We start from the raw sequence: 26,048 nt of genomic DNA on the forward strand, positions 1-26,048 counted from the left end.
TCTTAACTGAAATTAAAGTCTTAAAGGGACTATTACATTTCAGCTCATGCTTCTTTAGGGGCTAGTTACTGTTACACCCTGCTGAAAACAGAGAGCAGTACCTTGGTAAGCATCCATCACTTTTGGAAAGAAAAATAATTTTTTGCATTCACATGAGTATTCCATTTGGGTTACATCTAAGCTATGACTGTGATAGGATGAAGGACGGAGGAAATAACAGCAGTGTTCACAAAGACTAATTTAGTTTAGCAAAGTTAATTTCCCTTCCTATAGCTAGTAGTCCATAGAGAATTCTGCACAAGGGATAATCAAGCTAAAACCTCCACTCTGTTGTTAAAAATGATTTTACAACTGAACTAGGAACAATAATAGGGATTGTGCAAGCAAAGCATTGCCTCTAATACTGAAAACATTGTAATCCTGAAATGTGACAGCATTGCAAATCCAGATCCTCAGCACTCACTCATCCAGATGGCCAACAGTTTATGGAATAAAATATTAATTGTATTCATTTATGCTTATTAACTAATTGTGTTTGGATCTTAATGTCCAAAGATGAAATATTCACACATTACTCCATGCTGGCCGCTGCAAAACAGCATACTGGCAAAGAAAAGACTTCAGATCTGTCAGGAACATGACCTACATTTAAATAGATATATGTTGTACATCTAGCTGTTAACCTCTGTTCACTAATTCTGTTAGAGAATACACTCAGACACAAAAATAGCCAACATTCACTGACATTGACAATACACAAATAGCAAGCAGTGTTAGAGACACTTTTTAAGGTATTCTTTACTTTTTTTTTAGAATATATAAATGATCCCCCTCAGACTGTAAATCAGAAGGGGATTTGAAAACCGTCCTATTTCCCCTATTGCCCTGGGGACATTTTGCTAATTAAAGTGGTACATCTTAATCAAATTACTTTGTCCTTTTCTCCATTGAATACAATCTCTGTTTATACAGAGTACAGATGACTCACTTATTACTAAATACTAAATAATTCTATCAAAGATAATTTTAAATTTTAAACTGCAAAAATGTACTGAATTAGCAGGCCTCAAAGTCATTGGCAAAATTTTCAGCTGGGATCTATAAGTGAGCTCTGCACAAATGATCTCTTACACATCTTCTATGACATTCTAATAATGTTATAGTTATTCTCAATGGATTTCAGAAAATGAGAGGATTAAATATGGGACTTGTATGAGACTTTGCATGGTAAATCCTATTATTTAATAAACAAATCGATTTACATGTCTCTTCTTTCAATGAACCAGGAACAGATTCCTTGTATTGTTGAAAATTTGCTTGTAAACCATTTGCTAGAGTCCAATACTCTTTGACCAGCTTCTTTCAGATATTCCACATGTGGAAGGTATAATGTTTAATATCAAATTCACTTATTTGAAAAAATTTCATGTTACGTGGGATTTTTGATTAGCAGATTGATAGAAAATATACTGAAATGACAAAACAAGTGTAACACTTAGCAAAATATAGTGATTGTGATATGCAGTTAAATCACAATACCTATGTCATCCCCATCATTGGTCTCCACAATATACTCACCATCATGATACCGGCTGTTCCCAGTCACCAGGAAGGAATACATGGGTTGAAAACAGCTCAAACCCATTGCTCTCTTAAAAATTCTTCTGCTAGTTGTCCTGTTTTTATACTCTATGTTGGGCTGAGCCAAGTATACTACCTTCATACCGTCTGGTTAACTCAGGGAGATATTCACAGCCTTTTAATGAAGTCAGGAAGAAACTTTTACACCGCTAGCTGCTCCACTCAAATGACATAGCTGTTTATCTAAAGCAAAGGCCACCATCCAGTTCCCTCTATGTCGATACAAAGTCAGCTTTCTTTGCAACAGCTCTGGTCAGTCACACCTTACATTATTGCCTGAGCTTTTTGGGCACATTGGCCATTTCCTCTGAGCCTTCTTCCATTGTAGGGGTCTATTGGTCGGTCACACCATAATATGAGATATGCCAGAATTAGTTGCTAATCTAAATATCAACCTAGTAATCAAAGAAAATGAAAAAGAATGATTAAGCTTTTGCAAAACAAAAATTTCTTCCTCCCTTTCTTTATACTAATATGAAAAAATTTCTCACTATTTTAAACAATTTGTTACCAATGTTTAGTAAGTGAAGATAACAGCACTTGTTCAAAATGCTTAATTATTTTTAGGAAGCAGCAAAAGCAGCCTGCCTTAGAAGGGGGACAAGTAGGAGCTGAGGTGACCCCAGACAGGAGCAAGTGGGGCCACAGCTGCAAACTGCCACCCCTATGGGCACTTACTTGTTGTCTCCTATGGGACAACAGTTCTGGGATGAGCTGAAATGGGGTCCTGTGTGCACGGGCAGGGCTGAGGAGGCCCCAGGGGAGCCTGGACAGTAAGGCTGGCTGGTGTCTTTAGGAACCTGAAATGGTAATCATTTTTATTACTTTGACAATTACATTTTCATTTGTCAGATATGGTATAACAAACATATGACCTGTTTTTTTTTTTTTTTTAACTACAGGCCTAAATCCACAGCTAAATCTACAAAACTTTAAACCTTACATTCTTCAATAATACTGTCTCAGCTTGGACAAATTTAGGATTATTCAGGTGCCTAATTGCACTGAGGACAAATATTTTCAGAACATTTTTATTTAGAATTTAAAAGCCTCGATAACTCACTAGTCAGGCAAGGGTCTTACTCTGCATGATATATAATACATATTTTTTCACTGAAATATAAGAGATCAAACATGAAAAGGTAAAATCACACACACACAAAAAAAAAAAAAGAAAAGGAAAGCTTCAGCTAAGTAGTCAATATCTCTTTAGGCTATTGACTTTGTTAGCACTTCACCTTGTAGACAATAAGTAGACTAAATTACTATACTGTGCAGTTCAGTTTTGTGAAGTCAGTTTAGCTCTTCAAAATGCCTGCCAGTATTTGAGGGGCAAGCTTGTCACTCAGTTGTCAGTGCCTTGCATAAATTGAGTGAGACTACCAAGAATACTGTGAAATACTTCATTGTTATGGTGATTTGTGTGTCCCATGTTCATTCATTCATCTGTCAATCTGGTCAGCAACATGGAATGTTTCCTTCTCCCCACCATATAGGAGACTCATTCCACCTCTTTCCACCATATGCACAAAGTAACCTCTTGTTTCTTATCAAAAGAAATTGAGTAAGACTTGGATTTTACATCTTGATTAAAGTACATATATGCCTAGCAGAGTACATTGGTTCAACAAGTTTCCACAATTTAGATCCTGAAGAATCATTTATCATAGTGTATCATATTCATCTGGCACAGAAAAACGTAACTTTCTTTTATTTTGAGCTGTCTTTTAGTTTGAGAAAAAAATAATGTGCAACTGAAATTGCAAAAAGTAATGATTACAGTTATACTCTCCAGTAAAAAACAAACTCATCCTAAGCCTGTAATCACCAGAATTAATCTAGAATTAAGCCATTATTAGCTTTGCAGAATCAGACACTCAAAGGTCAACAGAATTTATCTAAAATCTCTGAAATTCTAAAAGATATCAACAACTTTTTTTTCTGTTAATTTTGTTCATGAGATACTAGAAGTTTAATGTGGAATAAAATTCTTTTTCCTTAAAATAACATTCCTCATTCTGTACGTTTAAACTAGCATAATAAACATATGCACACATGCTTAAGTGTTATCCCTTATCCCTTCCTAGGAAGTCCTTGCTTGTTTTAGAAAAGGAAGGATTTTATGCTTGTTTTTTCTCATCCTTGAGAAACAAAATATTTTCTGAAAAACAGACATGAAAACTAAATAAACTCCTTACACCTCTTGTACTTGATTGAAAGAAGTAAAAAAAAATAAAAATAATATCTTACAATCTTTAAAAATACTTAGCGGGTTGTTATATACTTACTCCTCATTATAATAGCTTCGATGGCTTAAATATACTAACAAAGTTAAAAGTGTGGGCTCTACACATAGTTCTGCAAAAAAGGCTAGTGGGAATTTTTGGGATGCATTAGAAGTGTTGCCAGCAGGCCAAGGGAGGTGATCCTTCTCCTCTCCTCAGCTCTGGTGAGGCTACACCTGGAGTGATGTGTTCAGTCCTGGGCCTTCCAGTACAAGAAAGAAATGGACATTCTGGAGAGTCCTGTAAAGGGCCACAAAAAAAAAAAAAATAAAAAAAAAATTAAGGAACAGAAGCTTCTCTCGAATGAGGAGAGGCTGAGACAGCTGAAAGTGTCCAGACTGGAGAAGGCAAGAGGAGAGCTTGTCAATGTATACAAAAACACGTAAAAGAAGACAGAGCCAAGCTCTTTTCAATAGCCCCCAGTGACAGGACGAGACGCAATAGGCACAAAATGAAACACAGGAGGTGACAACTGAACATCTCAGAACACATTTAATGTGAAAGTGACCGAGCAGAGGCACTAGTTGTTCAGAGAGGTTGTGGAGTCTCTCACTCTGGAGACAGAGGAAAGCTGTCTATGAACATGGTCGTGGTAAACCTGTGCTAGGTGGCCTTGCTTAAGCAGGGGGATTGGACCAGGTGACATCTAGATATCCCTTCCAACCTCAACAAGTCTGTGCTTCTGTGTATCTGAAAAATGCCAAGTGATTGTGGCAGTTTTACACTCACATGTAAACATGGCAGTTTTACACTCACACCATTATAGAATCATAGACTATCAGTTTCTTCTCCATTTTCATTTGTTCTCACAAGCAGTTCTGTCTTCAAAACATCAGTGACATTGCTGAGGCCCAACAGCAGTGCCTCTCACTTGCTCCCTGCGCAGCCACAGCTGTGAGGGGGAATGTCTGGGCCTGTGCAAAATGGCCACCCAGGCTGTGCCAGTCCATGAAAATCAATGACAACGCTGGCTGCAACACCACAGTCATCCTGGGTTGCTGAGCTGGAGAGACTGTCCCACCAAGGACACTGCCTCTCTTGGCAGCGGGCTGCTGCACAGGACTTTCTCTCTCCTTTCTGTCTGTCACATCCTGTCCGCTTCTTAAATCCAGAACAGGTCATCGCCTGCCACCAGCTGGGAGTCCCATAAATGCAGTACTGTGTGAGAAGACCTCTTTGAACGTCAGTGGAGGAAGAGCCTTCTTGTGACCTCATCTCACAGCTCCTGGAACTCACAGTTCCTTGGAGTGGGCAGCCAGCTCCTGCACTTGGAGCTGGAAGAGGCTGAATAGACCACCTGTTTGGGAGGATAGGCACAACACCGTCTACCTCCTCGAGCACTCCCTCATTGCCTAAGAGAAAGCGGTTGAGGCATTTCATCTCCAGGCAGCAGCAGAGGTGTCACACAAGGTCATCCAAGTGCAGAGGACAATCTTTCCATTGTCAGGCTTGTCAGGGCTTCAACCAGCTGTTCGCCCATCATACTATGTCCTTGTCTAGCTGTATGCTGGATATTTTGTCTGGATGGATACTGTGAGAAGCAGCATCAAAAGCTATGCTGAAATCCAAACAGATTCCATCAACTGGCTTCCCTTTGTCACCTAGATGGGTAACCTTGTCGTAAAATGAAATTAAGTGAGTTAAACAGGACTTTCCCCTTGTGAACCTATGTTGGCTATGACCGATGAGTGTGTTGTCTCTGAAGAGTTTTTCAATAACTCTCAGAATGGTCTTCTCCGTAATTTCACCTGGCACTGAGGTGAGACTGACAGGCCTGTAATTAACAGATCTTGGGCATAGTCTTTGGCAGCCTGCTCTAGGTGGCCTTGCTTGAGCAGGGGGGGTGGACCAGGTGACCTCCAGAGGTGCCTTCCAACCTCAGCCAGTTCTGTGTTTTGGAAAACACTTCCCTATTCTGTGGCAGCAGTGCACTCAGCACCCAGTGCCCATGTTCCCCCATAAAGTTCTGTGCAGACAAAGTCAGAGCATTTGTTTACCCAAGCTATTTATTGGCATCAGTGCATAGGCTGAAGCTCCTGGAGGGAATGGACTCTCTACAAGAGTTTGGGTGCTCACTGCCTGGAAGAAGTTGAGCAGTCCAGCTGTTTGGGAGGCCAGGAACAACACCATCCATCTCCTCAGGTACCCTCTCGTTGCCTTCCCTCTTGAGGAAGTGGTTGAGGCATTTCTTCTCCAGGCAGCAGCAGAGGTGCCGCAGGAGGTCATCCAGGCGCAGGGGGCAATCTTTCCTTCGCCAGGCTTGACAGGGCTGTGGCTGTCAGGTGGTGAATCACAGCCGTCTTCAGGGCATGGGGGGAAAAGCCTTTGCTCACCAGCATACGGGCGCAGGTCTGCAGATGTTTGAGGTGGAAGCTGTGGGGTCGGGCATGCCTGGCCGTGTGCCCGACAGACTGCATCTCTGCCACAGCTCAGCTCTTTGGCGGCGCCGTGCTGCTGGTGAAGCTGGCCGCGGCTACTCCAGGCTCAGGAAGGTGTCAGAGTCATCTAGCCGCACCCCAAGCGTGATCTCAATGGAGAGGGTGCTCTCAGAGGCGTTGGCCAGCCTGAGCTTGCAGGAGCGGTGGGAGGGCAGCACCGTCAGGCGGCAGTGGCGTGACTGCAGCAGAAGCTCCCAGGCTGCTTTCACCAAGGCCTGGAACCAGCGGGTGGTTTCCTCCACATCCAGGTAGGAGCCGGTGCAGAGGGTGCGCAGCAGGCTGGGCTCCTGTCTTCTCCTCAGCTCGTCCTCGGGGTGGTGGAGGAAGCACAGCATGTCCCCCACCAGCCGCTCCCTCGCGCAGGCGCGCTCCAGCTCCACGCGCAGGCCAGGGTTCTTCGCTGGCGTCTCCCCTGCGGCGCCCAGCTCCGTGTGGAAGGCGTGCCCGGGGGGAGGCCTCAGGGGCACGAGCAGGTGGTACAGGACGTTGTCCTGCCAGGCACTCCAGCCTTCATAGAGGCAGCCTATGCCAATGGCAGGCTGCAGACGTGGCTTGAAGAGGGATTTCCCGGAGAGTCTTTGGCAGGCACCAAGAAGCTCCTCCACCTGCTCCTCCACCACCTTGCACTTGTCAGCCATGTACGGCACTGGCCACTGGGTCCAATCGGCCCAAACCCTGCCCAGATCCCAGGTGTCATCGGTGTCGCTGTCGTCTTCATCCTTCTCCTTCTCCTTCCTTGTGGAGCTGCCCTGCTTGCTGCTGCTGCCTGGCTCACGATTCCTTTTCCTGAGCCACTGGCAGAGCCCAAAGAGCAGGACAAGGAGGTCAGCAAAGGTCCAGAGCTGCCACTGCTGCAAGGCAGTGAAGAGCAGGGCTCCCAGGGCCACCCCGCTCTGCTCCTGGCTCCTCTCCTCCATCTCATGCAGCAGCTGAGCCATGCCTTCAATCAGCTGCTCTGCATGCTGCTGCATTCTCTCATTTACATCCGCATCCATGTGATCATCCACCAGCCACGGCTTCTGGGCAATGCCCAGCACAGCCAGGGCGAGGAAGATCAGCCAAGCCATGGCCTGCAGGAGGTGCGAGCTGCACTCACCGATGGCCCAGGCCACAGTGTGGTGGCGCTGCCTGCTGCTGGCCCTGATGACAGCTCCCCCGCTGTGACTCACCCTCTGTGCTGTCACAGGCACCACAGACGCATCACAGCAATCCCTCTCTCCTCTCCTCTCCTCTCCTCTCCTCTCCTCTCCTCTCCTCTCCTCTCCTCTCCTCTCCTCTCCTCTCCTCTCCTCTCCTCTCCTCTCCTCTCCTCTCCTCTCCTCTCCTCTCCTCTCCTCTCCTCTCCTCTCCTCTCCTCTCCTCTCCTCTCCTCTCCTCTCCTCTCCTCTCCTCTCCTCTCCTCTCCTCTCCTCTCCTCTCCTCTCCTCTCCTCTCCTCTCCTCTCCTCTCCTCTCCTCTCCTCTCCTCTCCTCTCCTCTCCTCTCCTCTCCTCTCCCCTCTTTGCTTTTTTTCCCCCTTGGCTCCCCCCCCCCCCCCCCCGTTTTCTTCTCCAGTTTCATTTCTTCTCCATTTCTTTTCTTTTTTATTTTATTTATTTCTGCAGCCCTTGCAGAATATCACCATGGAGCAGATATCCACAATGCAGCCAGTGGAGTATACTGTGCCTGAACACGTGGATGCTCCTTGAAGGGCATTGTGCACGTGGAGACCCCACTGCTGAGCAGCTTTATCGTGAAAGACCACAGTCAATGGGAAGGATGCTCCCACACACCCTTTTAAAAAGCCATATACCATTCAAAGCGCATATACCATTCAAAGAAGTGCAGAAATATTCTTTTCCATTTTGAAAGTTGTACTAGTTTTTATTTTTTGGACAATCTGACAGTAGTAGCACATTCTAACTACGGTCTTTGATTACTGCAATTTTGACTTTGAAAGTGTAATTTCCATGTTTGCAGGTTGACTACTAAAATAAGCCTTCTAAAAATGAGTGGCCCCGTAAATAGGAAAGGTATTTTTAACACTGATTTGATAAACCCTAAAACACTAAGTTAGTTCTGCTTAAATTGAGACCTTTCATTGGTGTAAATACTGACACAGATCATTTTTTACATATCATTCCATGCTTCATACCAGTATCAGAAAATATTTGGAAGCCATTCAAAGAGCTATGAAATGGGCCATCACATAAAATCCTGCCTGTCCTCTCTCAGTAACAATAACAAAAAATCTAATTTCATTCCACATTAAAAGTTAAGATTTTTCCTTCTGCTTACCATGACTGGATCTACACTTATTTACACTGACCTTTTATTTCTTAAACTGAAGCCCAGGCTTTCTTTTCTTCTCTGAAATGCCGATGTTCTATCAAGTCTGTATTCTGTGTGTGCTCAGATTTGAACTAGTCTGATTTAAAAGCTTATGTAGAGCCTTAAAAAAAAACTTCAAAGGTTTTCATATGAAGAACATCATGTCAGAGCTCTGGATTAAGAAAATACTAGCTATATCATTTTTTTAAACTTTGCTACATCTCTGAGAAATTGTCACTGTGATGGGTTGACCCTGGCCAGCAACTAAGCACCCACTCAGTTTCTTGTTCATTCCTCACTCAGCGGGATGGGGGAAAGAATCAGTGGAACAAAGTAAGATAACTCAAGCGTCAAGATAAAGGCAGTTTAGTAAGTGAAGCAAAGCTGCATGCTCAGTCAAAGCAAAATAAGGAATTTATTCACTATTTTCCAGGCACATATTTATACGTTTCTTGGCAAGCAGCGCTTCAGCATGCATAATGTTTGCTTGAGAAGTGTCAACAACTAAGTGTCACAACCATGAATACTCCTCCTTTCTCCTTCTTTCCTGAGCTTTTATGATTGATCACAATGGTACACAGCATTGAAGACGATTCGATAAGTTCAAGTCAGCTGTCCCAGCTATTTCCTCTCCCAGTTTCTTGTGCACCCCCATCCTACTCGTTGAGGGTCAGAGCGAGTAAAAAAAGAAACTCTTCATGCTGCATGCACCACTCAGAAATAACAAAAACATTTGTGTGTTACCAACACTGTTACTGCCCTTCTGACTCCAATCTGAAGAATAGATTCAGACACAGTGGTTTTATTTTCCTAGTGGTAATTAAGTATGGGCTAAATTCACAGGTGGAAGAACTCTCCCCACCTTTGCTAAAGCATCCCAGGTTAGGTATCAGAGTCCAAATTTTAAGTGCCATTTAGGTCCTGAGAGTCCTTTCTTGTACTAGTTCATAATACTTTTCTTTATACAGGAGTAATGACCTGAGAAACAGCTGCATCAGCAGGACTTTTCTCTAAGGTGTAACTATGTCCTTGCACTCAGCTTTTCCATATACAACTAATTGTGAAGAAACAAAATGTATATTATTACCTAAAGAAATATATTGGATTCTACAGTACACATTGGGATTTATTTATTTGTTTGTTTGTTTGTTTTCCTGAGAAAGAAGGATTTTCAGTTCACATGTTTACTGCTGAAGGGAAATGAAGCTTAGCATAACAAGAAGAAATAGTATGTCCAAACTCTGCAAGCACTATACTAGGGAACAGTTTCCCTAATACAGGTAATCTTACTTGCTGTAAAAGCTATTCACTGAAGTAAAGCTAGACAACAATGTAAATACTTGAGTGATTACACTCTGATAGTCACTCTAAGTTTCTATGAGTATTTTCTATACACATGATACTGAGATAGATATCTTTTGGCTCTAGCACATGCTGACTTTTCAGTTTCAATTTAAATGAGTTTTTTATGTCGAGTAATATGACATATAAAGTCAAAGTATCTGTGAGTGATTTCCACACAATTGCAGTAAGAAAAGGAGAGAAAGTATAGATCAGGTTGGTAAGACTAGCAGTTTGTGTTCTGGGGAAAAATATATATATATATATATATATATAAATATAAATAATTGTGGAAATACATTTCAGATTAAGTTCAATGAATTCATAAACCATTAAAATGGTATGCAACATCAGCAAGAATAATTTTTGCTGAGTAGATTGCTAAGAAAATAGTAGTGATTCTAGAAAAATATATTTTAAAATACACCAAAAGCGAAATGAAATCTGTTTCCTGCTGACTGTGTGACATCGTACAGTTTGAACAGAATCAAAAGAATATGTGCTATTCAACTACATTGAATCAATGAGGCCAAGAAACTATTTTAAATCTATGAATGCTTATCTTCACAGTGTCCATATACTTATTAATTTATAGTATTTAAATATTAATTTTGCTTCTTCAGAGGTAGTACTCTAGCAGACCACATTTGAAGTGTAGAATATCTGCAGAACTGCAGCCAAGATGTATAGTATACATATCATCTCTTAATCATGCCAACCCAGGAGTATAAAAATCATTTGCAGATGGAGTCTTTATTCTTGATACTGGAGTCTGAAAGTAACCACTATACAAATTGATATATGTCATATCTCAACGTTGGATTAAAGTTTCCTGAATTACTTGGCCACCTGTAAATTTTGGTGCCATATCTGAGTCTATCATCATTAAGTACAAAGAATCACAACATTAAAAATTGTTACTGAAGGCTACCTTCAATTAAACATTCAGGTCCCAATACAAAAATGTATCCATTAAAAATTAACTTCTACTTCTGCAGTGTAAGAAACTGATTAATGTGCATCTACATATATATATAGTAGTACTAAAGGTGTTTCTAAGGTATTCATTCAAAATTGGTTTAGTTGTAAATGGAAAAAAGCCTCACAAATACGTTAAGACATGAAGCATTTTAAGTGGGATAGACGACTGAGCCATTAAGCCATTAATATTTCACAGACTAAAAAAAAAAAAAAAGAAAAAAGAAAAAAAGAAATACATATTTCTATTCCTGTTCCTGTATTATTTCTAAAACAATGGCTTTCTACACTTTGACCACTAGTGTATAGTCCATAACGATACTCAAAATGCGTTTCTATCCGTATCTGTGCCATTAAACCCTTCATAATAAGTTAATTTACTTCCACCATAGAAACGCATCAGCACTTCTTATCTGCAGAAGACCTGTCCATCAAAGGCAAGTGGGGAAGCCTCTGGAAGAACTGTGCTCTGAAAAGCAAGAAAGTCTAAAGGCTCAGCAATCACTAGTTTAGAAGTGGAGAAACCCTAAGAAAGTCTGTTAGTGTTAACATGGTATTGTATCTACTGAACTTTGCAAATACAAGCTTAAATGTTGTGGGACTCTCAAGTTGCTGAAGATACATCTGTAATCACTGGCATCATCTGGAATGATTTAATGGGCTTCTTGGACAATGATTGTGGATCCTGATGTGGCAGCAGCTGTTCTCTCTCTGTCCAGGGAAACACTGATGAGGACAACTCTGTCTCTGCTGCCTGCCAGACCTCGTATCTCCAGACTTCCCTACCTCATCAATACCAGCACCTTAACCTGTCCACATCCATGCAGATCTCTTTCCCATTTACCAGCTGTACCCCTTGAGGTCCTGGGCAAAATCCTAAGTCATTGGGAAGATTGAAGGTGATTGAATGAGAGATTTCAATCATCTTTGATTATCAAAAGCAACTGATGCTACCCAGTAGATTAATCAGGTAAAGGAACACAAAGTTCACCACCAAGTAAGTTTGGTAACACTCACAGAACTGTCTTTACAGCTCATACATGCAGGTACAGACTCTCTTCATGAAGCAGTATTTGAATGTGTGAAAAGTCTAAATGCAGGCATATAGAATTCATAGTATATATACATTTGAAAAATGCGTCTCAAATTAACACTATCACTATTTAACTTTCACATATATTTCCACTTGGGCAGAGATGCCACCTAACCTAGTGGGAGATGTATGTCCCTGCCCATGGCAGGGGGTTTGGAACTAGATGATCTTTAAGGTCCCTTACAACGCAAACCATTCTATGAATCTATGGTATACATCTACTCATTTTGTAACCTGGTTGTTCTTCTGGCTATCATGTATTTACTCATAGTAATGCACAGATTTTTCTTCTGTGCTAAGAATGTCGTGAATTGAATACAAATGTTGCCTTCTCTTTTAAAGAAAGCAAGGGTGTTGTTCTTCTGACTCCTTGATCATAGCATTTCTCAGACTGGAGAAGCATTGTTTTCCATATATTTAAAGAGAGGTGAATAACATTTATATGCTATAACTACATTAGGTTAGCATCAGGATAACAGTTATGTCTAATTTCTGATTCCAGTAACTTATATTAATATAAAGATATGGGAGCATGATTTAAAACCTTTTTGAGGAAGAGGTTTTCTCAGCTATAGTGTGTAATATACCATTTTAATGCACAGTTTCATGTATATACCTATCCAGTAAGTACTTAATACTCTAGGTAGTTTATTTCAACTATATCTCCTAGTTATTAGCATGATCATTAATTAATTTGCAATTATATTAGCTACTGAAATATATTTTTATGTAACTCTGGTTATTGTATGGATAAAAAATAAGCTGAATAAATGTGAAAATTTACATGTGAAAGACAAGTAAAATACAACTTTAATTCACTCATTCTGAAGGAAGGATTGTCAAAATTCATATTCTTGTTTACTACAAAGTTTAAAACTGTATTCTCAGAGGCTGCATTTGAGGTCAGTAAATATAGTCCAATCTTTGTCCCCAAACCTAAATCCCTGCTGTTCAGACTGGTGATATATGGGGAGCTTTGGCTGTTTCCTCTTTGTAAAAAATGGGGTGCTAACAGATCAGCCAGGTTGGGCATGGCCTACACAGTATCAGAAAACAGGCTAACACTGCTCATTCAGAAGAAAGGAATATTTTATCCATTTAGAAAATAAATAGATAAATAAATTTTATTTTCAACTTCTATGGCTGCATTTCCTATTTTTGCTGTTGACGTACCTAGCTATTCAATTGGTAGAATTTGAAATCTGTATTTGTACAGTACCTGTGTAATACGATCAAATATTGTCCGTGTTCTATGAGGAAAAATAATAATAATAATTGTTATTATTATTAACAGTAACAACATAATGAGGTGCTTCCTTGAATTGAAATATAAAACAGAGTTGCCTGTCTTATTTGTTAGGGGCAAAGTTCAGGAAGCACTTCAGGGAAAAGTTTAGAACAAGACTCAGAAGTAAAAAAGTACTGAGCTCTTCTGACTGAGCAGTGACAGTAACACATGAAACTTCTGCATGGATCCTGCACTCAGAAACAGCCTGCCCTTTCCCTCTCTCCTCCCCTCCCCATGCCCCAGCTCCCCTGCCCAGCTAGGCACTAGCTGGATAAAAATTATATTAACACAGAATTTTAAAACTCCACTTTGACTTTGATATGGGTCACTGGATAAAATTATGCTAATCAGAAGAGATGCATCAATTTGCCGTAAGTAGAGCATCTTCAGAAAATGAGGGAAAAATTGTCTGTTTACTGCTGAAATAACTTAAAACATATATGAATACATACATACATGAATGAACTTTGCTTTTAGTTCCATGGTTGTTCCATGAAGTGATAATGTGTGACTCTAACAAGATGAAAATGGAGAATGTAAAGGAATGGGGAAAAGGCTGAAACTGTATCTGCTTACCACTTCCTCCCTTCCCCCCACCCCCCCAAAAAAAAAAAAAGGTTTTAAGTAATTGCTATAATGTCACTCACAGAAAGGTGGCTCAAGTACAATCTATGTTATCCCACTATGAACTAGAAACCCTCTAACTCGTGATGAGAAAGGGTTATGAAAACCATCTTTTCTTTTTGTGTTCCAGTTGATCATTTCAGGTCCAACTGCCTTTTCCCTCTCATTTATGCAAAGCAGAGAAGATTTTGCTCTGGTTAGTGGCTTATTTAGCATACAAGGGTAGCGAGTGACTTCTATTGCCTACTACTAGAGGTCACTAACTTTTATCAGTCATACTTATATATAGTCTTCCTGAATCCTTAAGTTTATTATCATCTTTGCCTTTTTTATTTTTATTTTTATTATTTTTTTTATTTTTTTTTGTAGAATTCGGGTTCCTCTGCAGCACAGTTTATTGTGTTCTGTCTCATTTACTCCAAAATTTCCACTTTTCCTTTCTAGGGCAGCATCAGGCTAACCAAGTACTATAGTAACTCACTTTTGCTCCTCCAGCCAGCTAGGGTTGTTATTAGAGGCCAGAAGCTGCATTTTGTCTATTTGGCCTAATCAGACACACCACAATAATCATACAAGATCGGGTTTGAATATCATCTCTTTTGGTATCCTGCCTTTGTCAGCAACTTTTACCAAGCTATCAGAAGAAATATAGGTGAAATACATAGAATTATTAGACATTCTCCCATTTTGTAGACACAATAGAACTTGGTCATCATGACTAACCAGTAGTTTGACTGTCTTAACAGTTAACTTCAAACTGTATGCCTAAACTTTCATTAAGAGCCTCTTAAACACTACTTGAAATTACTTAGGCATATAAGGAGGAATTTGCAAAAAGCAACCTACAAAAAGTGAAACCAGCCTCCTGGTTTCTTACAGAAAATTTCAAACAGGGAAGGTTACTTAACTTTTTTTCCCCTTTTTTCCTTAACTTCTGATTTAATTGCAGCAAGGCACTTCCCTCCATGTCCAACCCCTCAACCCAGTCACAGGATTATGTTCCCAAACAGTTCTTCATTTCAAATGACAAATAGCTTATTCGCTCATTTTGAGATGTAAAGCACTTAGTCGTTATTGCTTCAGGAGAATCTGTTTTTACAGGAAAGTGCCCTAAACATTCATTTATGGGTGTTCCAATGCAACCGTCTACAACCCACTGAAGCTGTCACAGGCTGAATGATGAACTTTATAGCTGCAAAAAGAGAACAAATTACTATTACTCAACAGTCTAGCAGTTAGCTTCTCTTTCTTGGATAGGACAATCTTTTGCAATGAATATTTTGCTCTTTCATAGTAACTATTCACGATTTTTTTTAATGTAAGTAATGCTACCCTTCTACAAATGAGGAAACAGAAAGGCAAAGTGATTAAAAGCTTGCTCTAGTTCCAAGGCTTAGATCCAGAAGGCTGAAGCAGCTTTGCCCACTCTCTGAGCTGGCAGAATTTGAGCCATTTTGATTCAAACATAATTTACACACATTAGTTTAAAGCACCCCAGCAGTTAAGTCGCCTATCAGCTTTTCAGAAGATGAGAGTCAACATTCATTTTCTTAACCTCTCCCATAATTCTTGTTAGCTTTTTGTTCTTAGAATTTAAAATCTCCTTTAGTTTCTAATGCTCTACATACAATATGTATGCAGCAGACTGACATCTAAAGCTTTCAAGTATCTGTTCTGTTATCAGTTAATTTTAAAATTTGCTCTGCGTGTAATTATCAAATACATTTGCACAATGAGAGTTTAGCCAATGTCCTGTTCCCTGAAATCTCTTTCGTGTTACATATAGATTCTATGAATATACAACAAGTTGAAAGATAATTGAAAGTGTAGCATAATAGACCCCATTTCGGGTATGGGATTTGTTACAGGTTGCAAAGCCAGATTTAGATACTGTAGCTTTTGACATCTATGAAGGTAGTTATAGTTGAAATCCAGTCATGGTAATAAACTAAGTAGAAAAGCAACATCCCAAAGAACCTTCAATAGCAAAGCACAGTGATCTGACAGGTTTGGAAAGGGCCTATTAGCAATTTCACACACACCAAAAACAAACAAACAAACAAAAAAAGGATGAAAAATTAAGTAGGGGGACTTGTAAGTTAAAAGGAAAGTTGTGAGCCCTTCCCACACATTTTCTTGCTTTCACCTTCTGGGTAGAATGTAAGAGACAGGTTCCCAGAGGGTGCATCCTTGCCTCATTAGCAACCTCCAATGTCCAAGGTACTGATAAGTGAGTCATTTCTTCCAAGTATTCAACCAAGACTGCACCCAAGTTACTGCTCAGAAATAGACAAGGAAATCAGAACCCCCTGGAGACTGCATCTCATCAATTTTTCTACATTTTTTTTTTTTAATTTGTAACCACTTATTCTTCTCTTTCATTCAAATCACATTTGTATTTTCTCTGTTAAGCCTGGAGTAAAGCTGACATACACAGTACATTATTCCTCTAGGAATGATAGACCTGTTTAAACCAAAATATCAAACTGATCCACCTCCATATTCTCCTCTTCTAGAGGGGCTTCCAGCCTTGACCCAGGAGTCTCAGGTGCCTGAAGAGTCTTCAGCCAGGCTCCAGCACTCAGTGCTCACAAGTCTGCAGTTAACAGGCTGTAGGAGAAGGCAAAACAAGTCTCATTTCAGTCTAACAAGGAGACATTGACTATGCTGGCCATAATTTCAGACTCCTCTCACATCATCACAGTGTACCCATAATAGTCTTGAAGGCGGCTGCCCCAGTGGTCTTCATCTGCCTATACTCAAGAAGTGCATGTATTTCTTTCTATTTTCTGGTCAGCTCTGCTTGTACAAAACTAAGTTTCACATAATATCCTGTGCACTCTACTGTGTCTCATAACTTTGGATTAATGATGCTGTTGTCTTCCAGACCAGAAAAGGCTCAGGTTTGATTGGCTTGAAATCTGAACAGAGTATAACTGTGTCCACCATATAAATGAAGATCTTTCAGTGTCATGATATACCCTTGGCAGGGCCAATGGAAATGTAGTTCTTGTAGCCCATGCCAAAGGAAAGCAGAATGGGCTGCAGAATCGTTTGGCAGTCAGCAAAGAAACATGTCATAGACCTGCTTTTCAAACATGACGTTACGTAGCCCAAGTCATGCTACCCCTCACTTATATAATGTGCAGCTCAGAAACTCTGTAACAAATGTATTGATTAGTAGATGGTAAGAGTGAAAAGCACCATTATGAATTCACAGTCTGACATCTTCTAATGGCACCAGTCGTCAAACTTTCTGCAGTGACTTCTGCCCTATGTTCGCACTGGAAAATGCCTTTTTTCTCCTTTGGGGGAAAAAAAAAAAAAACTATATGTGAAAATTGAGGGAGACATTCTTTCCCTCTTGAAAGCCTTAATAATTAGCCATTAGCTTTGATAAAGCCAGAAATCCTCCTTTATCTCTATTTTTTTTTCCTTATTTTACTTTTGCCCCTTATGAAGTGGCAAAGCCTCACATTGCAGAATTTTCCCATAGAATATTCTATAAAATAAGTTCTCTGTTAGGAAATGTACTTTATGTTCACATGTGAGCAAGAAAAGCAAAAACCACCCTATTATCACACTCCAGAATGCTACAATTTCAAGAGCAGATTTGAATTGCTGTGCACAGCTGAGTAAAACTGAGAGGAGACAAGGAACAGACAGGGAGAAGGAACATACTTCTGCTCACATTGTTATCATTGGTACATTTGCACTGACATCCAGTGAAAAAGAGTTGGTGTTTTACACAGTCCCATTCATTATACTTACAAGTCAAATTTTACTTGGAAAGATAAAAGTACGGTCTTTGTTTTTTGTTTTCTTACGTTTGCTTGGCAATATAGGAGTTACTTGGGAAAATATTGACTGCAGTTTAAAAAGTGAACAATGTCCACCCCAAACAATGCCTCTCCACATCTCTTTTCCTTTGTGTCAAATTCATTTGGTCTAGTATTTCACCCTAGGTTTACTGAGGATGGATGACTTAATAGATTACTGGGATACTGATATGATGCAATACCAGTATTACAGATTTTTATCCTGATAGCTCTCTGATTTCACACCAACCTAACAGACAAAAGAATCACTTTCACAAACTCAGCAGCTGATCTACAGTAACTGTCCACTGTGAATTCTTTTAGCCCATGGCAAATGCAAAATAAATTGAGTTTGCTTAGCCTTTTTTCATGCTAACTTAAATTAAGTTGCATTTGCCACAGGCTAAGAGCACTCAAATAGATATTTATTGTGGACCTGCCAGCACACAGTAACTTCTTACCCTGCAGTAATGTGTTTGTTTGATGTCTCAGGCAGAGAAGTTCTAATGTTGCATGTTTTCATATTATGCAATAAAATTAATAAACCCTTTACAATATAGTGCCAGGTCCCATCAAGTGAGGCAGGAAGGGGAGCCTGGGTAAATTTAAATCTGAAATTCTGAAGTCCTTCTGCAGTAAGGGGATGCAGAAGCTAAGCTGGTAACCTGATATCAAACACAAGTCTATTCAATTCATAAATAAAGGGAAAGTAAGGGAAAAAATAGGTATTGATTTAGAAATCTTTTAAAAGTTTCCTTATTTGAGTATTTGAAGTAAATTTTGGATGATTATCCAAAACTGTTAATGATATGCTTTCTCAAAGTGTGGTTGTATTCTCCTTTCAGAAAGTAAAAATTCAGTGACCGTTTTCTGCAAAAGTAGTCTGACACTTTATAGCATACCTTCATACTCCCATACTTCATCCTCTCATACTTCATACACACTTCTCATACTTCACACTCTCCCAGATTTCTCTAAAACTGTTAGATAATGTCTGATCTCTAGATCTGTGCATTTAAGAGCACAATAGCCTTCATTACAGAACTTCAAATTCAATAGCATATTTCAAAGCTGTAACAGCAATTTGTTACTAATAAAAAAATAAATATTTTTTTAGGAGAGATTTACCATCAGGAGGTTTTATGTAGACTTGTCAAAATCTACCATATTTTTGTATTGCTTCTTGAGCAACTCTGAGCTCTGTTCCCTGCCAGTTACTTGGCACATGGACATGCTTTCTTGGTACACAGAAGAACAATGAGAATGGTGAAAGAGCTTAGCTCCCTCCACTCATGAAAACAGATGAATGGATGATAGACTTATATTCTTTTCTAACCTTTATATTCCACTGGAGTCCCAAAATCTGTGGGCTTCTTTATAGAAGTTGGCTACATGCTGTGAATTCATAATTTTCCATGACCAGGTTAGAAAGCCTGAAGCCCCAGAGAATAACTGAGTTATTCAACAAGGTAAACCAGCAGAAAAAGAACATACAAGGAACAAAACTTTTGTTCTAACAGCATTGCAGCTTTTGTGTAGCTTTTCCACAGCAAAGATTTATGTTCTAGGGCATCCAGCCTAAGAATAAATAAATACTAGAACTAACCACAAAAAGAGACAAAAATATTTAAAATAAATATATTTATTTGAAATTGCATGCTTGTATTTTTTCCTGTGTACTTATAGCATGACTATATTTTTCCTTTTTTGGAGGAAAATTTGCATTTTTGGAGAGTGAAAAAAGTGGTTATTATGTTTTAACATTCTCAATAAATATTGGGAGAACTACTGTGAAAAAAGCAGATTTTCCCTCCTTTTCATTTTAATAACATTACTCTCTTTTTACTTTTGAGCATCAAGTTTTATTAACTTTAAGCATGATCCAATATCTAGAGATCTATGCTTAAATCCTTTCTTAGATAATCACTGTTTAAAAAATATCTTTATGGGAATTTGAAGAGTTCTAAAGTAAGACACTTGACCTTTCTCAATATTGCTATTGTAAAATGTTACCCTCTGGCTTAGCTCTATTAAATTAGGTGAGACTAACCAAGTAAACAAATCATGCAGTGTCCCCCAAATGCCTAGTAACCTTGTATGGTGAAATTGAAGCCAATTAACAGTTCTTTGCTGTGAGTGCTCACACTTGTGTATTCTGAGTTATGGGAGACCAAATACTTAGGTTCACTAATAGACAAATGGAAGATTTTATATGGGGCTTCCTGGGCTATTCCTAGATTTAATGAGTAGCATCTGTCTGTTTATGAAACAAACAATTTATCTGTGTATGTTTTTTAAGAGTAAAATGAAACTTAAAGCCGAATTGGTGTGCCTCTGATATTTCTCCTTTTAATACCGAAAACTTGTTGTTGCCTTAGACCTCCTTAATTTTGATTTCCTTTTTTTTTTCAATTAAAAATAAAACAGGATAATACAAGGAAGACCTTCTCCATGTTGTTTCTTGATGCTTGGATTTGGTATTTAGCACAGCTTATTCACAGCACAGAAGACAGACTTTCTTCCCACCTATTTTTACTGTGTTACATACAGGTTTTTTTCTAGTAGAGTTTTGAATGTTGGGTTCAAGAGAAGGACCACAGCATTAAAATTTCACAGAACTCAGTGAGGACTTGGGGTCAATCTGCTCATTTCCCCCATTGGGCTTCCTATTAGAGGTGAATTTGTTTTCTGAAGTTATCCTTTTCCAGCAGTGCAAAGTGACATTATTAGGCTTGAGGTCATAGCTCTCTATATTTCCTATTAAGTGGCATAAAATGGCTCAAAAGCCCACAAAACAGGTATTATTCTTAATGGGGAGGTACTTGGTATGATTCTAGAAATTTTCATGATCTGTAGAAGCAAAGTCCCATTCACTTTTAAGGGATAATCTCAAGTTAAACAAATTAAAATCTTAATTATTTTCAACTTGTATATGAGATGGTCCCAGCCATCCATGAAACATTTATAACTGCTTTGTGTGGGGATTTTTTGGCATTTTCATCTTGCAATATTCAGAACTGCCATTTTGCTTAAAGCAGAACTAAAATTCATCTTTTCCATGTGGCATAGATTGGCACAACTTTGGCCTCAGCTGGTGCTGTGTCTCTGCTAGAGAAATTGCTGTTTCCTTTCCTGATACTATTGTGATGTGCCAGCTACAGTATGAATTTGTCAAATATAAGTTCTCACTTCTTTGCTTACAATAGTTGTAATTGGGATAACCATGATAATCTTTTTAATTCTAAGTTCATTAAGCCATTCACAGTTTCATAAATTCTAAATATTGGTTATGCAATAACTATTCCTTTCAGATTAAAAAAAAAAAAAAAAGCGTGTGTTGATTTTAATCACTTGTTTCTATTTTTTCTTACCCTTGAACACATCCATAAAGCAAATAGTATTTTATATCTACATGTATTCCCCAATGGATATACCCAGATCTGACAAGTTCTCTCTGGATACATAAGTGATGCTTTAATCGGATCCTGGGTGGCATCATCCTTTCCAACTGTGTTAATATGACAAGCCAATTTTCAGTTGATATTTGCAAGTTATCCCCCTCTAGGTATCTTTGCTAGCTGCTACTTAAACTAAAACAGCTCCTTCCTGAAGTGACATGATTTCTGCTTTCCAAGGCAAAGGGAAAGTTCAATCTGCCAGTCACTACTTCTCAAACTCTATGCAAGTCCACTTTTCTCAGCCACAACTTGCAGAGGCTTAATTCTGTAGTGCTGGTGTTGAGAGACTCCTTCCAAAGTTTCTCTTTCCAAAGAGTTTTTGCCTACTCACAAACTTTCTGTTGTTCTAAATTGCTCCCCCCCCCCCCCCCCCCCTTTTTTCCCAACAGTTTAATATTCATCTATCTGATGTTAACACTAGCCTTGAGGAAATAACCTTGTTAGGAACACCATGTCGGTGTTCTGCAGTGACTGGTTCATCCTTGTTTCTGTAAAAACATTAGCATTCCCTCTACAGATCTCTCTGCAAGATATTCACTTCTTTTCTTTCTTTTTCTCCCTTACAGCTGGTGTTTTGACTCCACGAAGTCTGCTAGAATAGTAACAAGTAGCCAAGCTAAGGCACAAACAAAAGAAACACAGCAATGGATCTAATTATTTACACAGCATTCTAGATAGGCTCCTGCACAACTGCAGTGACACAAAAACAAGATTTGCCTCAAAAAATTCCAGGGAGCATTCCCAGGCACTGGAATGTGGTCCACAGTGGGCATCTCTGCATTAGCATGCTAGTTATTATCAAAAGTCCACTTTTCAAACAAAACTTCCAGTCATCCCCACCAGCCACTCTTTGATTCTCACTGTGGAAAGCAACAGGAAAGGGTGAAAGGAATTTTTTTGGAATGAAATTAAAGGTGGGTTTTGGATGCCAAGGGACTTTCAGTTCTGGGGACCAGATACTAGTCTGGTCCAGATGACTTCTCTGACCTTGAAACCCATATGATGAGGAAGTCAGGTCCTTGCTACCAACTATTCTTCTCTATGGACCCTTATGTTGCATTGCTTCCAGAAATTGCCCAGACTTAAACACTCTTTTGTCATGCCAATAATCAGTTATCCATGTGCAAACAATTTGGGGAATATTTTAAGAGACTCCACAGACTAAGGATCACTGTCAACAAGCAGTTTGCGTAAGGCTGCCCTTTTTTGGGGGAAAAAAAATAACATGGACCATTTCAGTGCACTGGTGGATGGATTCCTCACTTTGCAGTGACAGGGAGGAGCACTTTGCTGCAAGAGAAATACCACTTCAGTCAATGTGACTATATCTTAAGATGAACAAAAGCAATGAAAAGTGACCATATATTAACTGAAAAATGCTCTTGGATAGGTGATGAAAAATATTCTAGGTACAAATCTAGAAAACTCTTCACATTTTTCATCCGTCCTCACCACAATGCAGAAACCTGCTGTCTACCTTGGGTGACTCAAGTATTTATAGCATCTTATAGTCATTCTCTAAATTGTGTGGGACACATGCCAGATTAGCAATAGCAGAAAACTTTAGTGCATAAGCCTTATGAAGTGTTGTTGGCACTGATGGCTAAGGCACTTAATTTAATTAGATGAGCTTGCCATTGCTGAAACTGCTGAATGTAGTATTTTCAAGAGAGACAAGAAAAAAATCTAATTCATTAGACCTCTGAAATAGTGTTCAGCTCTTGTTGTTGTCCTCTCTCACAGCAACTGCACCATTTTGAATATAAATACAAAAGGCCACAGAACGTAGTATTTCACTCTTTGAATTTGTACATATTGCTGTAAATTCTCATGCAACAATGAAATACATTGTATTGTCTTCCTGGCTGCCACAACATAGCATGTGGTTATATACCTGATACCTATAACCAACAGCAAAATACACAGTTATAACATGTTACTATTGTCCTCTGTAATGACAAATAACAGCATGATTTTGCAGTATGACGACTTGTCTCTGCTAATATGGAGACACATTTCTAAGAAAAGGAAAATAAAAAATATATTGCCATCGTTAATAATCGTACTGTGAAATGGGGAAAAAATAGATGATAGCCTTTAGGAAAAATTATCAATCCTCTGGCACACGCATTGATCCATTTATTTTGTAAGAGAAAGCAGACGTAAAAGAAAATTATGGCTAAGACAGTGAGGAATTAAAATCTGAAAATTTATGGAGTTGAATATTGTCGTATTAAACTTCTGATTTAAGATAACAGCATTTCTTCATAATATGGTACAGTATTTGTCAAATAATATTAAATAAGAATATATGGCTAGACAAAAAAAAAATAAAAACATTTCTTGTATAGAACCCTGCAAACAGCCCAGTCATAACTGCCTCGGTTACAGTTATACCTCCAGCAGCTTTATGGTAGTATAATTCTACCATAACAGAGGATGAATTGTGTGAACTATACCTGCAGCTTTTTCAGTTTATCTCACATTTCAGTTGGTCATTACTACATTATATCTTTAGAAAATTGAAGGACAGAAAATCAGTGTCCCACATAAGGGGATGCAGGAAGTCTGCACCTAGACTGCAGTGAAGTTCCATCTGGAGGCCAGCCTCCGCACTCTTTAAAGTTGGCAAAACTCCTAATCCTGCCCTTTCAATCTGTCTAATATTGTTTTTAATTTGCCTCCCTTGCGCAACTATTCCTTATCCTACCAGACACTCAGTATCTCAGGAGTTAGGTGCCTCCCAGAAGATAACACAGAACTTCAGATTAATGTACAGCACCAAAATATTTTAGATATTAAAGGTTATTTGTCTCTTTTTCAAAGTCTTCATAAATCACTTGTTTGCCAGTTGTGACTGTGTGCGTATTCCAAGGTTTGTACTGCTTATAAGATTCTGACTTCTGGCTCACACTATATGCAGGGTATGGTATATGCATGCTGTGCTCTCTTTACTTCCTGTCTGGCTAAAATGTTTAGAAAAAGAATACAGAAAAATCAAAATAAATAACTCACTTCATCACCATATTTCTGAGATCTAGTTAAAGACACTCATTACTCAATGTTTGGAGATATTTTTCAGACCAGAAAGAACCATTTTGTTTAGTCAGTGAACTTAACACAGAGTATGCGATTGACTTTGGCAGATAGAAGTGGGATCCGGTAATGTCTTTATGAGCTAGGATAAAAGGTTGTTATCTAGTGCTATCTTATATAGTGCTATCTATAACAGCCTCATGAACTCACCAATGCATTATTTGCAAAAGGGCATTAGGCTGATCCCCAAAAAGAGATGTACTGGTCTCTAAAAGTTCCTGCCATGTAAGTGGCATCACTTACTGGTTAGCTGTTTAGAGCAGAATCCTACCTGGAAAGACAATTATTTTTCTATAGTCACTGAAATCAAGGGCCTCCCACAAGATGCCACAAAAAGTTGAGTTCTCCCATGACACTGCTAGTAAACAATAATATGGAAACCATTGCGTTGAAAGTTATATGCTTTATCTTCCTTTATTAAGTTTTCATTATCTTGTCTGTTAAGTTGCCTTGAAAACTTAAAAACTTCCTGATAGTTTTACTTTTGAAAACATAAGACCAAAAAATGTGTATATGTACATACATATCAAAAAATTTTAACCTGGGAACAATGTCCAGAAAGACTTCCAAATGTGCTTAGATGATGAAACCCCTAATATGCAGTAAGAGGTAAATGCTAACTTCCTTAATACCTTATCAAAATGTTTTGTATTTAATAAGTACCTTATCTTCCTTGAAATAAACCTTCATGATTCTTTTTCTCTCTCAGTTCCTGATTTAAAATATGATAGTTGAGTTTCACTTTGATTTTTGAGGTACACTAAAATATTCTGTAGCAATTATGAAGGGCCAGAGTTGAGTAAACCTACAGAATTTTAATGAGTTTGCGATGGTAATTATTTTTAATTGCTTTCAATCTCATTAGAGTACCAGGTGGCAGCTATGTAACCTCACCATGGATGTTGATTGTCTATATGGCCAAGTATTTCTCTGCAGAGACTAATGAACAGGCTGTCCAAAGCCTCAGTAGTGGTCTACTAACAGCAACTTGTTAGTTCCTTTGAACAAGAGGAGTCTGATTCTGGCTTTACTTGCACTACATAACTGCAAATATATCACCGCATATGAAATATGGATATGAGATATACACTTTCAGCATACCTTTTTAAACAAAAATATATGAACATATAAAGATGTGAATATATTATGCTTCATTTTCTACTATAAACTGTTTAAAGGCTTTTACATTTATGTATCACTTTAGAAACAGTAAGAATTGTGTCATTTCCTGGTTCACACAGGAAGATAACAAAATAGGAATGGCTCCCCTATACTTGCTTCTCTTCTGCTAGACTTTTGTCCTAAAAAAGTATTATTACTAAAAAGAGTTTGTTTCTTATGAGACTGAGAGAAAGAATTTTAAAAGGACAGTTAAAAGCAATAATAATAATAAAGTTTTACCTTATGCATCTATTGAATGCTAGAGGAATTCGCATGTGGTTCTTTCCTGAGCACAATCAAGAAAAAGAAAAAGTGAAAGCAAAAAGGAAAACAGAGAGGGAAAAAGAAAAACAATAACAACTAACTTTGGATTAAAAAGAAAATATGACACTGAAGTTAATTCCATAGCTATGTAAAAAGGTATGGCTCTGCAGGATCAATAGTTTTTAACATATATTAGAGACTTGATAATGAAAACAAATACTACAGAAAAAAATCTAATCAATCAAAAACCCTTT

The 26,048-nt window shown here is 38.8% G+C and overlaps 1 protein-coding gene across 1 annotated transcript in view; it reads right to left on the reverse strand.

Annotated features, from left to right (window-relative positions):
* The window catches only part of LOC310903694 (inositol 1,4,5-trisphosphate receptor-interacting protein-like 1), a 121,075-nt gene that overhangs the window by 53,466 nt on the left and 41,561 nt on the right, over nt 1-26,048 (reverse strand). The window contains exons 5-7 of the mRNA XM_083847405.1: nt 3,930-7,158; nt 2,320-2,441; nt 102-2,036 (exon numbers count right to left, since the gene is read on the reverse strand). Coding sequence (XP_083703531.1) covers nt 6,400-7,002 — 603 coding nt within the window. The 5' untranslated portion in view covers nt 7,003-7,158 and the 3' untranslated portion in view covers nt 102-2,036; nt 2,320-2,441; nt 3,930-6,399. The remainder of the gene's footprint in view (nt 1-101; nt 2,037-2,319; nt 2,442-3,929; nt 7,159-26,048) is intronic.

Source organism: Anser anser (assembly GCF_964211835.1).
Source record: "Anser anser genome assembly, chromosome: 1".
Taxonomy (NCBI): domain Eukaryota; kingdom Metazoa; phylum Chordata; class Aves; order Anseriformes; family Anatidae; genus Anser; species Anser anser.